This window comes from Sceloporus occidentalis, unplaced genomic scaffold, assembly GCF_023333645.1.
Source record: "Sceloporus occidentalis isolate IW3139 unplaced genomic scaffold, rSceOcc1.0.p SCAF_43, whole genome shotgun sequence".
In the NCBI taxonomy this organism is placed as follows: Eukaryota; Metazoa; Chordata; class Lepidosauria; order Squamata; family Phrynosomatidae; genus Sceloporus; species Sceloporus occidentalis.
The window spans coordinates 8130347-8154134 of record NW_028317023.1 but is presented as its reverse complement, the minus strand read 5'-3'; the positions used below and the strand labels follow the sequence as shown (position 1 = coordinate 8154134).

At 38.8% G+C, this 23788-nt stretch overlaps 1 protein-coding gene across 1 annotated transcript in view; it reads left to right on the top strand.

The window, feature by feature from the left end:
* LOC149289838 (polyprenol dehydrogenase-like) overlaps positions 1-23496 on the top strand; it is a 95003-nt gene extending 71507 nt beyond the window's left edge. The window contains exons 6-7 of the mRNA XM_089490284.1: positions 7391-7602; positions 23321-23496. Coding sequence (XP_089346410.1) covers positions 7391-7602; positions 23321-23496 — 388 coding nt within the window. The remainder of the gene's footprint in view (positions 1-7390; positions 7603-23320) is intronic.
* The last annotated feature ends 292 nt before the right edge of the window (positions 23497-23788 follow it).

Here is a 23788-nt window from a genome sequence, read left to right as displayed (position 1 = left end):
AGGCCAAACTGTTTAACGTGTTATATGCAGTGCTTTTTCACACACTATACTTTAGAAAAAGCAGATTTAGATGTCCTTAATTTGCCTATCATTAGATCCTACCATGCTTATTTTAATCTCGCTAATACTGGGTTTTAAATTTGAGTGACATGTATATCACTGCTTCACTCTATCTGCACATGCCATATTGCGAGTGTAGTTTTTAAGAAGCAAGATCCCTTTTTTGCTTAGAAAGATCAATCAGAATGTATATTCTGTAAGGCAGAGCTAGGGATTATTGAAATGATTTATTCTTGTGTACAGAGTGATGAGGAAAGTTAGGCTTTCCATTTAAAAAAATCAACTTATTTTCATGAAACAACCATGGAAGCAATTGATTTAAAACTCTATTATAAATTCACATAAACAATGTGTTGTAATTGCATGCTTACAGAGTATATTCACATCATTAATCGTATGTATATAACACATTAAACTAGACGTTAATCACTATAACCCGAGAATTGTAAATGGTTTTCATCACGATTTTAACATCTCTGAGAAGGTTCTGATAAAATATAGTTAATTTGTTAAAGGACATTTTAACTGAGAATAGAGTTTCTATGAGTAGCAAGATTACACTTTGGTTGACCAGGGGTCAAGTCCAACTAAGTAGCCGTCATAGGACAAACACCCATTGGGCATGATCAAGTCCTGCCCCAGAAATTTAACAAATGGGACTGTATGGAAAACCCATGAGAAGCATAGCATTTATACAGTCAAGGTGTACATACTACACTGTATAAACAAAAAGTGTTCAATAGGGTTGAGATCAGGGCTCGGGCTTGGGGTCTGTGGGCCAGTCAAGTTCTTTCACACCAAACTCATCCAATCATGTATTAATGGACCTTGCTTTGTGTACCGCTATAGGTATTGGGACACACCTCTTAATTATTGAAACCATCAAACACCTTTGGGATGAACTGGAACAGAGATTGTGGGCCAGGCATTCTCATCAAACACCAGTGCCTGATCTCACAAATGCTCTACTGGATGTATGGGCAAAAATTCTCACAGTAACACTTCAAAATCTTGTGGAAAGCCTTCCAAGAAGAGTGGAAAATTTCATAGCTGCAACTTCATATTAGTGTCTCTGTATGTCATCAAAGTCCCTGTTGGTGTAATGGTCAGGTGTCCCAATAGTTTTGTCCATATATTGTATCTAGAGTCCATGTTATTCCAGACACCATAGTGGGTATTTATGAAACTTTACACAAAAGGGTTTTGATGGTGGCCCAAATCCTGAAATATGAGCAGGCCAGGTGTCAGTTACCCCACCACCCCTTATCAATCTGTCTGCGAAATAGACTGTTTTGGATTGAGTATTTTTTAAAAAAAAATCTCTCATGGTCAGATTATTGACATCTTTACAAGAATGTGAATGGCTAGCAGTAATAGAAGTGACATTTTAAACAACTAAATAATAAAGAGAGTTTAACATCAGCCAGAAATATTGCATTCATACTCATTAAGTGAAGTACTGGAATGTAGCCTGTAGTTACATCAGTGTTAGCAAGAAACCAGTAGGGCATTTTTCTATATTCCATTTGACATGAAATCTTGAATAAAGTTTCTTAATAATGCAGTCATTTGCTTTATTAAGCTCTTTATGCTTAACATTACCTATAACACATGTTTGCCCACTGTAATGGGTTCACCAAGAGAGCTGTAGTAACTCCCAGAGATCACCCACATGTATCCTCCTGTTGTCCCCGGAATCACTTCCAGCACCAGCCAGCATGCGCACCTTGGAACCCTGCTATGTGTACCCAATAAGTAGACACAACTACCTTGAATTGAGTACAGCAGGAATGAACAGTTTATTATTGTAAAACATAGACTGATATAGCCACAGAACCTTATTAACATAAATTAACATTGATAAACAGGTACATGTAGACAACCCAACCTTTAATCCCCTTTAGCTACTGAATCTCCCCCCCTGCAGCAATCCTGTTAATGGGATTAGTCAACACAATGGAGTTCCTGCCTGTCTGGCAGCCAGACTGGAGCCATCTCTGAGTACCTTGGGCCTTGTATGACAGGTCATTCTGTCACACCCACTAAAAAGTCATGTTATAACCAAAGCACACTTTCCTATTAATATGTAGTCTCTGGTTCACCCAGGTTGCCATGCATCCGCCAACTGTTTAAAATATTAGTTATTAAAATACAACCAGGTGCACTAGTTTAGAACTATGAGATTAGAAGTTCCCTAGATGAGGTTGCTCCTGCAATTACTCACCACTTCTTATGTTTTCCACCTCAGCCATGATATTTCACCCAGACAGGCCAACTCCAAATGTGTTCAAGCACCACTAATAATAACCTCAAAATAAAGAAGCCATTTGCCATGCCCACCAAGAAGATTTTCCATATCACCCTCACTACAATCAACTCACCCAACAGTCCTACTGTCTCATTTTCCCCTCAACCACCCCAAAGACTGTAAACTCACAAGCCCTATATAAATAAATGTAATGTTATGCAACTGCCTTCTTTAGATAACTGGAGCTCACTTGATCTGTTATATAGTGGTCCTTATGTAGTAGTCCTTATGGTGCGTTCACTAACGTAGAAGTTTATAAGGTTTGTGAAAGAGCTTAAAGTTTTAGATTCCTGATATTCCTATTCATTATAAAGAGTCAAAGAGAACATATCCTTCAAGAAGAGCTAACTGGCACTACAAAATGAACTGTGGTATCTGTGAGCTGAAATTTTCAACCCTCCAATAAACCCTTAGGTCAGTGAATATGTTGCTTTTGGCTTTTGATGGCAAACAATACCTTGAAGCAATGCATTGATATTTCATAGAGCTGTGTTCACGGGACATTTACTTCTACCATGTGAAATTAATGAGGTGAACAAGATAAAATGACTGTGTGTAAGTAGTATTGTGTATTCTCCTTCAAATCACGCTTGATTGTATGTTAATAGCTTACAGCCATTTTAAACTTAAGGACTGCTGAAGCGAAAATGAGGGAAGCATAAGATTGTTTGCCATTATTACCTCATACCACAGATAACTTTCATTTTGTAACAATAAGGGACCATTGATCCTTAAGATTTCCTAATTTTCCACTATGGTTGCTGAAAACATAGCAACATGTACGGGATATGGTGGAATCAATGGATTCCAAGCCTGTTTCATTGAAATACACATAACATTTTAATAAAACATTGCAGTGTGTTTAAACCTCTAGTCAAGCGGAATATTGTGCCAGTTCCAGCTGCACATCAATTGATACACATATTAAAAACTGCTGTTATCACTAATATATCATTTTTTCTGTTGGTACAAAGGAAATTTCTTATTTTATAAGAACTAAATACACTTCAGGATCCAGTATCAGTGAAATTATTGGTTGAAATTAAAATTAAAACTACCATGAGCTCTAGAATTGAATTAAGGATTTGTCTTTTAAATCAGCATTGTGGGTCACTGTGGAACTGTGGAATACATTGTGCTCTTAAATTCACTGGAGTTGTGGCCCTTGAGTTCTGGTCATTACATTTTAGGTGTGTTTCTTTCAGAAAATGAGCATCTCCGGCTTTAATAATTACATGTACCTGAAGCTGGAAAAAGCATACAGCTAGCTCTGTTTTCATTCTTCTGGCAAGTTTCCTTTCATGACCTCAGTGGGCCCCAGACACACAAAATAAGAAGAGGGGTTGCATGACCTGGCCGTGATTATTGTAGGGGCATGCTTGGTCTATTGGGAAGAATATAGACAGGTTAGGGTTAAAAGGGGTGTGGAGTGTTCCAAGGGAAAGAGGGGGCAGTTGTGCTTATACCCATGTGCTAGTGCATTTTACGGCTCATGGTATGGGTACACGGCAACAAGCTGGAGAGACTTCCTGGTGGGAGGTGGAACTGTTGGTTAAATTAGAATATTGTTGTATGGGTTGTGTTAGTAACCTCCATACCTTGGAACTCCCTGGGTCTTGACACGCCCCGCCCCTCACCCATTTCCCTTTAAATTAGGGTGTTTAACCCCTTAACGACAATTGCCGGTCCTGGCACGACACGGAAAAGCATGTGCTTTACGACAATTGACGTGCCAGGACCGGCACGTCTTTAAACGGGTGCAGAAAGCGATCTGTTTTCGCTTTCTGCACCCAAAAAACGTTGCTGAATGCCTCGACCTCGAGGCATTCAGCAACGCCGCGATCGGAACGAAGGGGCCATCTCTGGCCCCTCCACGGGGCGTCAACATCCGCCATACTTTGTATGGCGGCGGACGCCCGTTTTAAAAGCGTTTAGGAGGCGATCGATGATCGCCTCCTAAACTTAAATGGTGTCGCTGGAATGCCTCGATCAGGAGGCATCCAGCGACACCAAACACTTACCTTTCGATGGGCTGTGACCGCTCCGGAGAGCGGTCACAGCCGCAGCTGCCGATGATCTTCGCCATCAAGCAAGATGGCCGCTGCCCTGTAACAGGAACCAACACATTTTAAAAGTTCGCTAGATGGTCCAGACCATCTAGAGAACTTTGGCTCCACTTGCAGGTTGAATACAGGTACTGCATTCACCATGCAAGTCAATGGAGCTCAGCTTTCTAATCACAGTGTGATTAGAAAAAATAAATTAAAAATAAAATAAAATTAATAATAATTAGAAAAAAAATAGTAAAAAACCAGTAAAATGTAAAAATAATTTCCCACTGATGTCACTATCAGGGGAACCTTCAAGTTGAAAAAAAATGTTAAAAAAATAAAAAAAAAGGCAAAAAAAAAATATATATATATAAAAAATATATTTTTGTGAGCAAGTCCTAAAATTAGCATATTAGCTTAAAACAATTCTCGCATGGAAAGAGTTAAAATACTGGCATATTAAATGCCCGTGGGGTGTCTACTTTTAAAAAAGGTATGATTTGATGGGGTAAATTGAATTGGCCAGGTTCAACAACGTCCCAATTAACACCGGGGGAAGGATGGCCACACACCTAATTTCCAATTAGAAAAATGCACACGTACCAAATGTGGCCTTTTAGTTCCCACAAAAATGACAAACCCATGCATGTGGGGTACCACTGTACTCAGGAGATGTTGCTGAACACATTATGGGGTGTCGTGTGACAGCGGCATATACCAGGAGCTGTAAATTCATACATAAAGTAGGTGTGTGTGGGAAAAATACACACACAAAAATACTACTGCAAACTTTGAAAACATGCTGGTGGTAAAATGTGTGCATGCAAAGAGTTAAAATACCAGCATTTAAAATACCCTGTGGTGTCTAGTTTTGAAAAATATATGGTTTTGTTGGGCACACTGAAATGGCCCGGCTCAAAGATGTACCAAATAGGGCATGGGCAGTGGATCCCCAAATGCCAAAGTTCAACATTGAAAAATGCGCATGCCCCAAATGTGGCCCTTTTGCCCCCAAACGGCCAGGCAAAATCATTCATGTGAGGTATCGCTGTACTCAGGAGATGTTGCTAAACACATATTGGGGTGTTTTGTGATAGTGACATATACGAGAACTTTTTAATTCATACCTGAAGTAAAATGTGTGTGGAAAACCAAATGCAAAAAAATGACTACCACAAAGTTTGACAAAGACTGGTGGTAGATATGGTGCATGGAAAGAGTTAAAATACTAGCATTTGAAATACCCTGGGGTGTCTAGTTTTCAAAAATATATGGGTTTATTGGGCACACTGAAATGGCCCGACTCAAAGATGTACCAAATAGGGCATAGGCAGTGGATCCCCAAATGCCAAAGTTCAACATTGAAAAATGCGCATGCCCCAAATGTGGCCCTTTTGCCCCCAAACAGCCAGGCAAAATCATTCATGTGAGGTATCGCTGTACTCAGGAGATGTTGCTGAACACATATTGGGGTGTTTTGTGATAGTGACATAAAAACGAGAACCTTTTAATTCATACCTGAAGTAAAATGTGTGTGACAAAACAAATGCAAAAAAATGACTACCACAAAGTTTGACAAAAACTGGTGGTAGATATGGTGCATGGAAAGAGTTAAAATACTAGCATTTGGAATACCCTGGGCTGTCTAGTTTTCAAAAATATATGATTTGATGGGGTAAATTGCATTGGCCGGGTTCAAAGATACCCGAAATGGCACATGGGGGGAAGAATTACCAGATTTGGAAAAAATGGCTTTGAAATAGCAAAACGCTACCTGTACTTATTGCCCCATAATGGGTAGAAAAAAGCAAAAAAACATAAAAACATTGGGTATTTCTAAACTCAGGACAAATAGTAGAATCCATTTAGCAGGTTTTTTCATTACCTTTTATAGATGAGTAAGAGATTTTTCAACTAAAAGTTAGAAACAGTCATTTTTTTCTAAATTTTTCACCATATTTTATACTTTTTTTAGTAGTAAATAATATGATACAATCAAAACAATGTCATCTAAAGAAAGCCCTTCTTGTCCTGAAAAAAACAATATCTAATGTGTGTGGGTTCAGTAAACGGGAAAGAAGAAAATTACAGCTAAACACAAGCAGCGCAGAAATGTTAAAAAGGCCATTGTCACGAAGGGTACAAAAAGTAAAATCAGCCTTTGTCACGAAGGGGTTAAAGAACTCCTGCTGACGTCAGCGGGACCACCCACCGACGTTAGTGGACAGTTCTGGAGGCGTCCCACAAGGGAAGTCTCTGGGAAGCCGGAGTGACGAAGTTCACAGGTATGGTAACCTCCATGAGGTGAAGTGTTGTAATCGGGGTGGAGGGACCCTAAGTCATGGAGGTTACAGGGTTACAATATAATGTATGTTTTAAGTTTTAAATAAAGATTTTATGTGTCACAGTGCTTTGACCATAAATAAAGCTGTGGCCTTTTCAAAACCCATTTTGTTGTCTGTCTTTTATTTTGCAAGGTCATAAAAATTGATGGTACCGATAACAGCAGGACCCACAATATATCCAGTGCTGTGATCATGTTCTTTTCTCCTTTGCGCCTTGATATTAAAACAGTGAGAAAAAAGCTAAGTGGTAGTTCCGGTACAATGAAGCTTGAGCTGATTTAGTAAAAATGAAGAGGGAAAGAAGCCATTTTAAAATTTCAGGCAATGCTACAGAAAATACTGGACCTTAACTGGACAGATATTTTTCATTGGTGACATTGATCCAAATGTCCAAAGATTTGCAAACTCCTTCCTTAATCCAGATGAATATGAAAAGTGTTTTGGTAGTTTTGTATAAACTATTTCACTTTCAGAACCGGATTGTTTCCCGCTGAAGGAAATTAAATTGTACATGCAGAAGACTTTTGCCCACTTTTACCCAAAGAAAAAAACAGTTTAGGAGCCAGACTTTTGCTTTATTATTCACAGTTTTTGTTTTTTTTAAACTTTATTTTTGTTTTCTACAGTCATTGCTACACACCACATGGTGCTTATGCTCAGAGCAAGCTTTCCCTGGTATTGTTCACCTATCATTTGCAACATCAGTTGACCGAAGAAGGTAGTCACATGACCGCTAATGTGGTGGATCCTGGGGTTGTGAACACCGATCTGTATAAGAATATGAACTGGGCAGCGAAACTGGTAAAATGGATGACAGGCTGGCTGTTTTTCAAGGTACGTTATGTTTTATAACCATCTTATATGTGTTGTCAGATATTCATGACAAATCTATGAGCATACCTGGGAACTCTGTTTTTTGCCTAGTGACTCTGCCCAGTGATTTTAAAGTAAGACTTGACAAAGAGGGCCCAATAACATTGTATATAATATTTATTACGTTATGTCTGGCATTCTCTTTCGTTTTTCATATTAATGATATTCAATCTGTACTGAGTATTGAATCTGTACAGAATTTTTTTTTTCTGTACAGTATTTTTTCATTACTCCTTATTGCTGTTTTCTGTGCAACACATTTTTTACTGATATATATATAATACATATTTTACCATATGTTTGATGTTAAGGTATATAATTTGATCCAAAAATTAGCAAACTAGATGGGTTCTTCTCTGCTTCTCTGCCACAAAATTTCATATGTTTTCCTTTTGATTTATTTTTAATAACAGTGCTGGGTTTTCCATTCATCCTTTATGCTAATTTTCTTTATCTGCTTATAGGGTTTATAAAGTGCACGTTTAGTCATTTAAATCAATGATCTGTGTTACTTGTGGGACTGATACTAATTTCCACCAGCAGCACATTTGATGTTGTGGTTTATGCTTCTAGAAGATAACAGCTAGTTGAATAATTTAAATGTGTTTTTATATTAAAGAAGTTAAAAATGAAACAGCACTATAACAATTGAAAAATGTCCCTTTAGATTCCCAATACTTACAGCATTGATAAATGGTGAACTAAAACTTTATATTGATATAGAGCTGGAGGTGTTTAGAATAGCAAAACAAAACATTAATATTGCAATGAATATTTTGACAGCATACCAATGATGTAAATGCAGATCCCTGTCAGACACCAACCCAACAACCAACCCCCTTTATCTTCTGCAATGTGACTCACCATCCAGTATTAACTCCAATTCCAAAGATTAATATTAGACTTGGGCACCAGGGGGCTCTTCGTGTTCGTCTTCGTGCTCGTCTTCGGGGGGGAAAAAAATCTTCGTATTCCGCGAATATTCGCCTGTTCCTGTCTTCTCTTCGGGCGAATATTCGTGGACATTCTTCGGGTTTGTTTTTTCTTCGTTTTCCCGGTTAAGGGGTTAATACGGGGTTAACGCAGCTCTGGCGCCAGGAGTTTAAATGTACGTATGAGCAAGTCTATTGGTCGTCAGCAGGGGGCTCGTCTGCCATTGGTTGATGGCAGACGAGCCCCCTGCTGGCGACCAATAGGGTCGCTCGTACAGACTGTTAAAGTCCTGGTGCCGTAACTTACCCGGCACATCCCACTGGTCTCCCTCCCTGTTCAATTAGTTAAATGTCCGTACGAGCGACTTTATTGGTCGCTCGTACGGACATTTAATTAAGGGTAAGTTAAGGGTAAGTTGCAGCATTGGGGTTTTAAAACCCATAGGTTCGCTGTCAGGGGTTAACTTACAAAGACCGTGCGAGTGAGCCTATTGGTCACCTGCAGGGTCCTCCTCTGGCATCAACCAATTGGTTGATGCCAGAGGAGGTCCCTGTAGGCGACCAATAGGCTCATTCGCACTGCCCTGTAACCCGTGACGGCGAACCTGCGGATTTCCACTTCCGGGAACTGCCGCGATGCCGCGAAGACAAGGTAAGTTACAAGGTGGGGGGGAGAATGGTAGACGAAGACGAAGACGATCACGAAGATCTTCGTGGTGTGTGTCTTCGTCTTCGCCTACGTTTTACCGCCGCCGTCTTCTCTTCGGCGTGTCTTAGGAACGAACATGAAAACGCACTCTTCGTGTTCGTTTTTATGTTCGCCCGAAGACAAATGCACAAGTCTAATTAATATGTAAAATTGTCCAACAACACCAAAGAGACTTGCAGCGCAACAATCTGCATACTAGGCATGTGCAAATTGGCCAAAAACGATTAGGAAGAATGTTTTGGTTTGTTTTTGACCCATTCATTGCCCGATGCCCACATTCACTCTCTCACACTGTCATTCACTCTTTCACACTCTCTAAATGTTTCCTTACTTTCCCTGCTGATCACTTCCGCTTCTGCTGACCACTTCCATCAACCACTTTCGCTTCTGCATCTTCTGCTCTCTGCATCTTCTGCTTGTCTCTACTTTCTGCCAAAATGGCAGAATTCATCCTCGCCACAATCCTTACCACAATTGCCTTCATTTTGCCCTCAGTTTAATTTATGGCAAAATGATGGTGTTTCGGTGATATCCTCTTCCCCTGATTGGAGGATCGGGTAGAGGAGGTCACCAGACATGCAGCCATATTGCCCTAAGTACAAGTTACGGCATAATGACGGCGCTATCAGTGACATCCTCTCTAACCAATTACAAGGACTACCGGTTTGGCTGATGTTCCCACTGGGTTATGTCTGCGGAGATGTGGATAAAGATAGCAGAGACCAGAAGGGAGATGCATAGAGCAGTAAAGGGGCCTATGAATTTCAGAAGAAAATCCTGAGAATTGTGCTTAATTTTCATCCAATTTGTGTGTGTGGGGGGGTTGTCTGGTCTAGTTTTCTGTGCTTTGTACGATTCAAAATTTGTTAAATTTGCAATTCGAACGCACAAGTCTACTATATAGTACATCATTTAAGGAGGATACTACATACACATCCTCCTAAAAGTAAATATGCACCGATAACCAATCAGTGCAAAAATAAATGTGTACTGCAATTTTACGTTTAATCTAACATAATAATCCTTGTAATCCAACATCAAAACAGTGCCCCTGCTAGCCTTATTGTATTAATCATTTCCTGGAAGTTCAGCAGCGCTTCAGACATTCTAGAATTAAATATATCATATAAATTATCTTTCAGTTCCATTGAAGATATCATTTGTGATGTCATCACTATGTCATTGATGTCATTTGTGATGTCATGTCTGATATTATTTGCAAAGAGCAGGTGGGGGCGAATTTTTTTTCAAATAACTTTTCTTGTATTTTCCAACTTTTTTATGTTCAAGCAAGAAATTAAGTTTGGGATTGGGGACAGTTGAGGAGATAAGGGGGAAGTAGATGTGTTGAGGCAGCATGCCCACTAGGTCAGATTAAAAAAATGTCCCCTGCTGGAGCAATGATTGTCATGGTTAATGAACCTTCACAGCCTGAGAGATTCTGAGCTGCCTCTAGTACACATGCGCAGCCAACATATTAACTGGGGTAAAAATGCTTGTTTTTCACATTTAAACGTGAATATCTTTTGAACTACAACTCAAATTTACTAGCTTTAAAACAAAAAAAGGATTACAGTGCTACCTATTTTTTTTATGGTGATCTTGGTGGCAATCTGTCCACAGGGTTTGGTTGTTGGTCTGATGGCACCATAGGGAAAACATAGTTGTTTCTGTAGTTTGGTTTAGACTATTGATTACTACAGTCAAAGGTTACAGGCAAAGCAAAAGTCAAGAAATCAGTAGAACTGGTGTGCTTTAAGTAATGCTATATAGAAAAGTATTATGTCACACCACTCACCGCTAGCAACCAAGAGGACTTCAAACTACAATATGTAGAAGCAGCATTGACTTCCTTTGTACTTTGTTACTAGTCATGGGACGCATAATTAAATATCCCAAATTTGCTTTTTAAAACCTACAAACAGTTTCAAATCAGTTAAACAGATAATGAAATCAATTACAGCTACTTGTAAAACATTACTTTCTTAATCCTGGAAGCTATCTTTTTCATTCCATCTGTTCAAACACACTAACTTCCCTATGTCTGACCCAACATCTGCCACATTCCCTTATAACATCTAATGATTCAAATAGGTCTTGAGAATATCAATTCAATGGTATGTGAAGGTCACACACATTCTACTGAAATAATCCCTCAAAGAATTACATTAATTTCTCTATGATGAAAATAAACAGTTTTGAAGAAGAAAACACTTTATATGTTTTTGCATTGTCCTTTGATTCATGATGTGTCACAAAGATCGATTTATCCAGGCTCTGCTATGATATTGTCCTGTTTGCCATTTGTATTTTCTTTTATCCAGTCTCTAGCACAGGATGATGTATGATAGATAGTAAGTGCTACCAAAAATAGCATCTTATTCACAAAGTTATAGCCCAGGTATTTCAGTATTAGTTAGTGACTGTATTGTAGAATGCCATTGCTATAAAACTAAGTCTTGTCAGATTTTTTAAAATAATAAATGCTTTTATAAATATTGCTTTTTTTGTGGCACATAACTAAAAAACAAGGAAATATTTTTGCAAAACATACAGGAAAACATATAGACATTTGTTTTTCCTGTATTGATAAATGTCAAGTTTATTTCTTGTGACAGCCTTTTTAAACTTGTACTTTTTTTTTATTCTTTCAAACTCATGTACAAATCTATCGGGTCCTAGTTCATATGGGGTGACCATTAAATGGAATACATACAACAGCTTAATACTCTGTTATTGTTATTCAATTGTTATCTGTGTCTCTTAGCGAGATGTTGAAGGGTATTTTAGCTACAATAAATACCAGGATCCCAATATTAGATGGTCTTTATTTATAACTCTTAAGTGTTGAGTTGAATATAGCATTTTATCCAAATTAGATCTAAATTATAGTTTGTATAAAGAAAGTTCTCACTACTGGATCCTACTGGATCTTTCTGCTGCTTTCAACACTGTGGAACACCCTCTTCTCCTTCAAACTCTTCATGATCTTGGTATGACGATGACACCCAGATCCGCCTATCATCTCCCCCGAGATTGTGTAACTAACTACCTTGCATCTGCCTCTACCTGGATATCTGCACATTTGCTAAAACTCAGTTTCTCCAAAACTGAACTTCTCATCTTCCATTCCTTCAATGCTAACATTCCCTCATCAGTTTACCTTAATGGTGCAATCATCTCCCTGTCCCCTCATGCCTGCTGCCCTGGTATCACCCTTGACTCTTGTTCACTCACTACATTCAGTCTGTCTCTAAAAACTGCATCTCCATCTTAAAAATGTTGCCCACATCTGTCTCTTCCTAACACAATATGCCACTAAGGCTCTTGTCCATGACCCCATTATCTCTGGCCTTAATTATTGTTAACTCTCTTACCTGGTGTCACCGGCGGGAATCGGCACCAGGAGAATAATGGTGGAGTCCGGAATGCAGGCACTCGTAACCCACAAACGCCAAGATAGATGGAGTCAGGGGTACAACATAGCCAATGTCAACACGGATAGCTGGGATCAGGAACACAGAGATCTGAAATGAAAGTATAGCCGAGGTCAGGTACACAGGAAGTCAACAAACCGTAATAGAACAGCTGGGGTCTGGTACACAGGAATCAGAAAGCCTTTAATAGAATAGCCAGGGTCTGGTACACGGGAAGTCAAAAAGGAGAAATACTGCAAGGGCACGAAGGTCTGAGTGAAACTCAGTGCTCGGTTTTAAACTACCCGCTGGTGGATGCCCCGCCCAGGCGCGTGACGTCACTCGAGCGTGTTCCCCACTTTCTGACATCAGGGACAGATAAAGTTTGGTGAGGGTGCGCGTGCGTGCGCCCAGAAGCAGCCATGCGGGAGACGGATTAGGAGAGAGCAGCAGACGCGACGCGGGACCTGGCATTCGAGGCTAGCATAACTACTTGTTATGTCCTGTCTACCCATTGTAGAGTGTTATGGAATATGATGGCGCTATATTAAACGGTAGATAATAATAATAAATTGTTCCAAATCTTTTACACATTTATAGTGACTAAATTATGTTACTTGACCTCAAAGGAAGCTAGGGGATTATTTCATAAAGACCTTTAAATATAACAACAGACTCAACAAGTTGGCAGCAGTACATTTTTGTAAGAGAGGACCCAAATGTAGGATTCTACAAAACGTAGTTAACGAGGAGGAAAAAATATTATGTCTAATAATAGACACATGTAAGCTGGAGTGGGGTTAGGTTTTCAGGGTCCCTAAGAACAGCAATGGTCATAAGCAGCTATTAAACCGGCTTAATGGTAGCCCTACCCGTGCATGCAAGCCAACAAAGTGGAACATAGAACCATATAATAACTTGCAGTGGTCTATGACCTTTAGATAAGAGCCACCCATAGAGAAGGTACCACTAGCCCCTTCCAAATATGAGTCCAGATGTGGGAAGAATCCAGTTGAAATTTCTCATTCTGTCCCTTGAACCTAAAGGTAAAATGTCAACCTTCTAAAATGTGTTTATATTACCTCAATGCAGAAACACTTATAAACATTATATTAGCTTGAATATAAAATACAACCAACACATCGAAGTAGCTGTAATTCTTCATGTTAGCTTTCAATTTAAATTTTGGCTTCAAGTGTTTACTTCAAATGGAATCCATACAAATACCAGAGATCAAGCAACTTTGCTGGGGGCGCCAATGTGTAAAGAGATGTTGCAGTAATGTAAAAAATTAAGCTATGTTCCTTTCTTACAGAAGTGACCAGACCAAATGTTTACTCAACTGCACCATTTAAAACCAAATAAAAATTTGGAAAAATCCTGAAGGAGAATGTATAGCCATCAGTTGCTGACCTAAATCTCAAGCGCAGTTGGGTTATGCAGCAGAATATGACCTGAAACATGTAAGCAAGTCCACCTGTGAATGGCTCAAAAGAAGCAAAATTAAGGCTTTGGAGTGGCCTAGTCAATACCCTGCCGTAAATCTGATTGAGATGCTTTGACATTGCCTTAAAAAGGCAGTCCATACTCAAAAAAACTCCAATTAAAGCAACTTTCCTCCATAGTGATATAAAAAAACTGATTGCCAGTAATTTCAAACATTTGATTGCAGTTGTTGCCACCAGAGGTGGTACAACCAGTTATTAGGTTTAGGGGGGCAAGTACTTTTTCGCATGGATGATATAGATTTTGATTAACTTTTTATGTTCAATAAATAAAAAGATCATTCAAAGCTGCATTTTGAGTTTACTCGTGTTGTCTTTGTCTCGTATAAAATTAGTTGGATGATCTGAAACATTTAAATGTGACAAATAAGTAAAAATAGAATAAATCTGGAAGGGCAAATAATTTTTCACAGCACTGTAAATATGTTGCTTTATTCTTCATTTCATAATCATTGTTCATTGAATAGGAAATTTATGTACTTTCATTAATTAATCACTAGTTTAGCCATGCAGTATAATAGTTTAAATGTTCTCTTATAGATATCATACCATTAAACAGATTAAAGAATATAAATAGTCAGGGCTACACAACTTTAATCATTATCTTGCCCAAAAATAGAATTAATGCTTGTAACTGATAACAGAACTCATTCCTGTTTTCATAAATGGATTGAAAAGATGATCAATTACATAGTAAACCTTTGTAAAATTACGACTATGACTAGTATTCTGCGTCAGAGGAGGGTTGCATAACTACATTCTAATCAATAGAAACAAGGCTCTCGAGTGAACAAAATCTGACAAGGCTCCATATTTATGTTCTGTCATTTGTATTATGATAGCAGTATACTTAAGCCCACACCATATATTTCAGTGTTTCGCATAGAAAAAGCCATAAATGTTCTATCCCCAAATGTTCTGATTGACGGTTTTTGAGGATCTGTCGGGGATTCGAGGTGAGGAACCCGGAATGCAGGATACCTCACAGCGGTGAGGATAGATGGCAATTCAGCAAGTCCAGGAATAAATAGCCAAAGCCCAGTACTGGAGAAAACAGCGTGAACGGTGTTTATTAACCAAGGTTCAGGAACGGAGAAATCAGCATAAACGATATTCAATAGCCAAGGGTCAGGAACGGAGAAATCAGCATAAACGGTATTTAGTAGCCAAGGGTCAGGAACATAGAAGTCAGCATAAACGGTGTACAAATAGCCAAGGGTCAGGAACGTAGAAGTCAGCATAAACGGTGTACAAATAGCCAAGGGTCAGCAACAGGAATCAATAGACAGAATCAGCAATGCTATAGAGCTCCGTTAGGCACAATAACTGAGCACTGAGTGATACTCAGTGCTGGTTTTTAAAGCTACCACCAGGGGTCGCCCCGCCTCCGTGCGTAATGCCGTTGACGCGCGTTCCCCGCCTTCTCCATTCAGGAATCCACAAAGAGAGGTGGGGGGGCGCACGCGCGCGTCTATACTCAGACAGAGAAGCAGCCGACAGAGTAGCAGTGAGGACGGCAGCGGCGTGGGAACTGGTGCCCACCATTGGCGGGTACTCGGGTGAGTCGCTTCGTTGGGGTCCTTGCTGAGGACCCTGACAGGGTCTTATGAAGCTCTCAACAATATATGAATAAAATGTGTCAGTCTTTTAAATCGAGAAATTTTAATCCTGTTGGGTCTTCCTAGTAATCTTCATATTGGATACTGAAGGACAGCTTGATTGCACTTGAGCTGTTGAGCTGGTTAGATACAACTTATTGAGTTCAGTGCCCTTAAGTTGCTCAAAGTCTCACAATGACTTATCTGAAATTTGTTTTTAACGGTTACGTTTTAGGGAAATAACTGAAAGAAACAATTGTTGCACCACCTCCATTTGAAGTCACATCAATCCAATGGATTGTGTTTGTGGTTAACTGTACTGTATCAACTGCTAATATAACTGAGAATGTAGTGTTTTGTCATGCTGTCATCGTTAATTAAGGACTTGTCATACTCTAGCACACTGTGGAATACACAAGAACCACTGGTAATCCTCTTCTCTTGAGATGCTAGCTGCAGCCACACATTGGGCTAATGTGTGACTGAAGTCCGCAACATCCTGCTCAACCCTAGCCTTTGGGTTATAAAAGAAGATCACTGTCTGCTGAGAGGTGCTTGGCTATTAGTTTGCATGCTGATTGCTTGAGCAAGATGGGCTCCGGCTCAGCTCATTGCTTGTCTTTGCTAGCTCACCCCATTTTATTACTAACCCTGTGTAATGTAACAACCTTTGTACTGAAAGGGTTATATAATTTATTTAAAGATATGCCTTATAGCCCCTTAAATGCCACTTTGCTGCCAGATATGCCTTATACCCCCTATATGCCACTCTGCCTCCAGAAAGCCCTTACCCCCCATATGCCACTCTTACCCTTCCCAGATTTACCAGACTTCTCCCGTGCTTCAGATTCCTTGGTGTGTAGTGGTGGCAGCCAGTGAAGGTCTGTGCGATTCGCGTAGACAACCTCTGCTGCTGCTGCCATCATTTCTGCCAGGGCTTCTATGAATGAGCACCAGAAGGTCATGTTACACCGGCGCTCCATCATAGAAGCCCCGGAAGAAGTGCCGGCAACAGCAGAGGTTGTCTGCGATCCGCTGCGGGGGATCTGGATCTTAGTCTTGTAGTCAGACCTCTATTTGAGGTCTGATTAGAAGACAACCTTGAATATAAGACGATGGCTATTTTTCAGAGCATTTGCTCTGAAAAAAACCTTGTCTTATAATCAAGCAAATATGGTATATAAAACATATATAAACCAGATAAACAAGTAGGGGTTTTCTTACCTATCTAATCCCTCAAAAAAACTTGTTTTCCTATACAATATCTTCTTATTTCCCAACTATGATATGCCGAGTTACTTTGTTATTTTCTGCCTTGTGAATCTTATTGTTCCTGATGTTTGTCTCCAGAACAAAGGAAATGAAAATCATTTTGTATTCATACTGAGAGCGGCTGCCAGCATACAGCACTTGCATTAGCTCAGCATGCATGCACAAGAACAGACTACTACAGTATTGAGTGATATTAAAACAGAGGTCTACATAAATAGAAAGGATTGAGTCAAGGCAAATAAAGAATGCCGGCATTCTAAAAGCAATAGGAACTGCTTTTTTCCGACAGCCTCACACTGAGTTTTCTGAGACTGGCCCTGTGTTTCTATGGTTGTAAATGCACCTCACAAAGCTGATTTAACCAATTTTCTGAGAGGGTAATGCTACCAAAAAAAAATGTAAGTTCTGTGGACAAACAAATAAAATGCCTATTGCTTTACACATGCGATACACGCTGAACCAATTTTGTTATTTTATATAGAATTGACACAGCATGATTCAATATTCAAGGTCACTCATTTGTGGTCTGTAACCATGATTCTTCATCTTAAGAGGTTATTCTACTCACAACAAGCCCCATGCACATGATATATAACCCTCGTGTTAGTGGTTTTCCCAGTTTGATCCACCTACACGGAGATAATATGGTTTATCTTTAAGAACAATTACAAATGTATTATTTCTAGAGTGATGATCATCGACACCCTACGTTACTGTTAAATAGCTTATGCCTTCGATCCATATATCACCAAGCTACTGGGCTTTTCCTCTTTGACGTTGTAGTAAGTAAGCTCTATTAGTCCAGTTTATTTTATGTCTAGGTTACACTACTGTCTTTCTATTAATCATTCCTTATCTCATGCTCTACAGCTGTATGGTGACGTTTTTGCCAGTTCCCTCATCCTCCTTTAAAACTGCTGACTACAGAGCTATACCATGCTCTTTTATTGGTGGACTTACTGTTTATATGTAATATATTATTTATATTACATTTAAGGCACCACAATAATTTTAGTCACGTATTGAGTATTTTTACCTATAGCTTACATTTATACCATAAAAGAAAAAACTCAATATGGCCAGAAGGTTCGCTGTTGACATCATTATGGAAACTGGAGCAATGTCTAATTTTATATGTTTTAATAAAAGTTAGGTTTTATTTCTGACAAGAGAATATCCAGCTATTACCTCCTATTGATATACTCTCTAGTGTAACCCTGTTTTTCTTTTTTTTTAATAAAAAATACTTGCTTCTGTAGCATGATTACAGGTTTAACACCTTCTTACATGCATGTGCTTATCCTGTGGTATGCTGTCATCCACATGGATTTGTGTGCAATCCACATGAATGTCTGGGCATATATATTATATACACTCACTGGCCACTTTATTAGGTACACCTGTTCAATTGCTTGTTAACACAAATAGCTAATCAGCCAATCACATGGCAGCAACTCAATGCATTTAGGCATGTAGACGTGGTCAAGGCAACTTGCTGAAGTTCAAACCAAGCATCAGAATGGGAAAGAAATGGGATTTAGGTGGCTTTGAACGTGGCATGTTGGTGCCAGACACGTTTGTCTGAGTATTTCAGAAACTGCTGATCTACTGGGATTTACACGCACAACCATCTCTAGGGTTTACAGAGAATGGTCCAAAAATATCCAGTGGACCAAAATGCCTTGTTGTTTTCGGAGGTCAGAGGAAAATGGGCAAACTGGTTTGAGATGACAGAAAGGCAACAGTAACTCAAATAACCAGCAGCAGATGACTACACTGGGTGCCACTCCTGTCAGCTAAGAACAGGGAACTGGACAATGGAAGAACTTCCCTGGTCTGATGAGTCTCAATTCCAGCTGCGACAATCAAATAACAGGGTCAGACTTTGACGTAAACACCATGAAAGCATGGATCCATCATGTCTTGTATCAAAGGTTCAGGCTGGTGGTGGTGCAATGGTGTGGGGAGGACATTTTCTTGGCACACTTTGGGCACCTTATTACTAATTGAGCATTGTTTAAACGTGACAGCCTACCTGAGTATGTTGCTGACCATGTCCATGCCTTTATGACCACAGTGTATCCATGTTCTGAAGGTTACTTCCAACAGGATAATGCACCATGTCACAAAGCTCACATTTCAAACTGGTTTCTTGAACACAACAATGATTTCACTGTACTACAATGGCCCTCCACAGTCACCAGATCTCAATCCAATAGAGCACCTTTGGGATGTGGTGGAACAGGGGATTCGCATAATGGATGTGCAGTCTAGAAATCTGCAGCAACTGTTTCCAGCATCTTGTAGAAAGTGTGCCATGAAGAATGAAGGGTCCAACCCGTTACTAACAAGGTGTACCTAATAAAGTGGCCAGTGAGTGTACATATAAAAAAAAAATAGGAAAATAGTATATGTCAATGACTGGAAAAAGAATTTGGCCTGGATGTCTGGCTGTAAGTGTAATTTTAATCACCAGTTTCATGTCCTTCTTTTTTGTGTTTCTGTACAATACCAGTTAGCATAGATACAATTTACAGTTCCCCATGACCTTGGATAACTTTGCAGTTTTTGCAAGAAGAAGAGAGCGCAACAAATTATCCGTTATATCTGGCGATGTGTGATATTGTACAGATCCTGCATTTTAAAGCAGTACTCTCCTTGCTTGATGCTTGTATGTTTTCCCTTTGGCTTTATTCAACTGTTGCTTCCAGTGGATTTTAAGCCAGAGAAGCATTGTGTGTTAAGTCACTAAATAGCATTTCTAAAAACTCCTCTATAATCAGGGAAATATGTAAACCACATCATATCATCTTACATAATTCTTTCACCTGGGATCTGTTGCCACAGTATACTGTAAATTACAGATCTAAAACACTACAATTATAATCTGTCTAATAGACTGCAATCAAAAAAGAGCAGAGACTTGATACTTGTACCAAGAATTTATGACAGCTTTTCCATGATTTAAAGTGGCACATGTCATTCACACAGGTAGCGTGTGAATGAGAATCCTGTGAATTGTTCTGTACTAGGGAAATGTTGGTAGTATTTTCTTTGTAGTGCTCAGTAAAAGACTATTTAATACATGGCCATTATGGTTGGTAGAAATCAGACTGATAATTGTGGACGCACACAGCAATGTGGGCTGGGTTTACATTAATAAAAAGACAATTGTTGCACTCTTGTTGCCAGCATCTTGACTGGTACATTAATGGTTCAGGTAGCCATGACTCTAGCCACAACAAGCTGCCAGAACTGTAGGTGCAGTGTGACTGGACAACACAATGAGTGTGACAACCCTACTCAATTAGAATCCTCAAGGAGAATCCCTACAGCCCTTTCTATAGTGTGATAAACTGAATAAAGGGATTATAACATTTGTGTCACTTGGTTTTTCCAATTGAGAACCCTGCAGACCATGCATAGACACACATCTGGTGAAAGCAGACTCACTGACTTTCCTCTAATTTGTCTCTCTATTACCATATTTTATTGCCATCCATTTCTCACTACAAACCGTCCTGTTACAATTACCGACCCCCCCCTCTTTCCTGTTTTTATTTTGCTAATTGACTAATGCTAGCATGTAACATTTTGATATCGGAGAAGACACAGGGCCAAATTTAGCTACATCTAGGTTGCCTCAAAACTGTTGGCATCCCCACATCCTAAAACCAATTGGAAAAAATGCCTAATGTTATTAGCTGGTGTATAGGTGTCAGATTTATGAAGTGAATGCAAAAAATAAATAGAACAAAAGCAGGAGGGGGCAAGGCATACCATGAGTGGGTAGAGTTACCATTAAGCCACCCCTTGCCACTTGTGGCATCCCTTTAAACGTAGTCCCCTAGATACTTGCTTTTGTTACAACCTGTTACATGTCATATAATCCAATATCCTTAATTCTTTAAAAATGCTAAGTACCAATTATGCAAATTAAGCAAATGATCTTGAGTTTACCTGGAATACAAGCACAGCTGGGTTTTTCCTCTATGAATTCTGACTCACAAAGATCTGAATAATTAAGTTTAGCTTTCTTAACATATTCTCTTTGATGGATATTAAGCTTTTTGCCAATTGCTTTCAAGCCTTTTTCTGCTTCAAAGTAGTTCAAGGTGACACAAAAGCCCAGATGAGCTGATGAGCAATGTTCTGTGAGTATGGTGGGGTAGCCATGTTATTTTGCCCTCGTTAAAGGTTGCCTGCCTCTGCACTACCAATTAATAGAATTATTATTAGAATTAGTTCTTTAAACTACATTTTATGGCAAGTGATAGTCCTGTGGAAGTAGTAGATTGGCAGGTATATTACAAAAAATGATGGCAGTAACCCTACCTGAAATAGGTTTAAAGAAGTTACTTATTTTGGCCATGAAAAAAAATTTAGCTTTCAAATTCTTTTCAGACAGCTTTTTATGTACTACTGTAAAACAAATATTAGCTTATTTCACTTATATCTCTGAAAATTTAGAAAGAAAAAAATATATAAACAAGGTAATTTTATAACAGTTTAGTGTAACTATCATTTCAATCAATGATATATGCAGTTGCCATTGGAAAATTATCTAAGGCTAAATAGAAACAAATCATTTTTTGAAAAATTGTGTCAACCTCCTAAAGTCTGCAGTTTGGCTTTTAGTCAAAATTAGCCATTTCTGTGTACTTTGGAAAGCTTTGATTTGAAAGGCGTGGAGCAAATTGGTTCTCGTTTGGCATTTGAGCTTCCTTAGCAATCTGTTACATGCTTTTTCTGGAACAGTTAATACCCAGCAGCTCAATGTACTTTCATTTGCATGGTACAAATAATTCTCTTATTTTCTCACTGCTGCTTCCTGTACTTATAGAATAAGAGGCCAGGACATGATGTGTCTCTCTGACTTTGAAAATATTATAAAGAAAATGTATCAACAGGCAAATAAAGTATACCCATGTCAATTATAAAAATTCGTTAACATTATAGGGCAGATGCTACATTAATTTTTAGGGATTCACATTAGGCTTGTATAAATATATTTGTCTAATAACATATCCTAAGGATGTATTATGATAACAAGGGTGGTGCAATGCAGTTAGGCCTGTGGTCTGGCTATGGGGTACCATTCAATGCAGCTACTATGTCCATGTTGTTACTAGTTACCCAAAAAAGAGCAATTGGGGCAAATGAGTTTATGGAGATAAAGTAAGATGGAGATAAAGGAAGAAAGGTTATTTCTTCAGTTCTCATTGAAGCGCACAGCTTACAAAAAGTTTACTAGTGGCATTTGCATCAGTAAAATGCCATTTATTCTACCCCATGAATATAGCTTTAAATATTACTACTTCTGGACACATTATGAGCTCATAGCACTGACCTGCACCTTCCGCAATGTAAGTTGCATGATTATTATTTGAAATGTGAAACTCTGTCAACAGAATATGTAGAAAGGTTGCTGTCTGCATACTTTTACAGGGATTGTACCATGGATTTTCTACTGTTCCACAATTAATCATTCATGATTGCATCAAACAGCTAAACAGTGTTGCATATGCTTTAATTATCCTATAATTTTCTACTACCAAGATCTATTCATGCAAAATGTACAACTAGATAGCGGAATCAATGGGAAATACCTGCCTAGAGTTTCTTTTTTTTTTAAGTTACAAATAAATGGGTTTTGCAAGCACAATTGTTTACTTATCGCAGTTTATGTTGATTGCTAGAGATTGCTAACTGCATTTGTATTCCAGAGACTTGTGAACCGCTGTATAAATAGGGAAGGTAGTAATATCACATCCACCCATCAGTTTATACAAGCCTTCATAGGCCCTGCTATCACAAAAGCAATGCACCCTGCCAACAAACATGCAGTTACCATATATCCAGCATGTGGTTTTTGACACATCATAAAGCAAATAGTAAATGTGAAGGCAGTACACAATATTGCCATTTTTTGGGCAAAGTAACGCAAATTGCATACTTTATAAAGCCCATTACCAGAGGTAGAAAACAACTTGCTTATGGTGGACATTTGCAAGAGTCTGTGGTGGACAATTTAATGATGTTCTATGGACCTTCACAACCCTTGTCACGGATAATGGTGTCTTTGTATGGACACTTTGCCTACTCCTGTCCATGAAATAGGTTTAATTTTCAGTGACACATACCCTTTAGCATGATTACCTAAATACTTAATTTTCATAGAATATTTTAATTGGGTTATTTTTAAATAATGGCTAAACTTTGAAACTTTTACTTTTTAATCTTACAGACAGCAGAAGAAGGAGCTGCTACATCAATATATGCATCTGTTTCCCCTCACCTTGAAGGAATGGGGGGCTGTTATCTGTATAATGGGAATAAAACGAAATCTGCAGATATAACCTACGACGAAGAATTGCAGAGAAAATTGTGGTTAAAAAGTTGCAAGCTGGTTGGAATCCCCATTTGAAGAAAAGCCTTAACTGATCTTCATCAACTGTCTGCTGGATAATATGTAACATCAACAGAATTAAGTCATCCAATCAGGATTCATTACCTGGCTTTTCGCTGCTTGATATTTGGAAACAAGCCCATAATGTTGCATACACATATATGTTTAATTGTTTAAGCAAAATAACCAGACTTTTTTTTCCAGAATGTTTAATATGTGCATAGTGAATAAATGCATCATGAACATTATCATGATCGGCTATTTCTTCCCTGGAGGAAACTGTCCTTTTCAAACCCATTACATGAATATT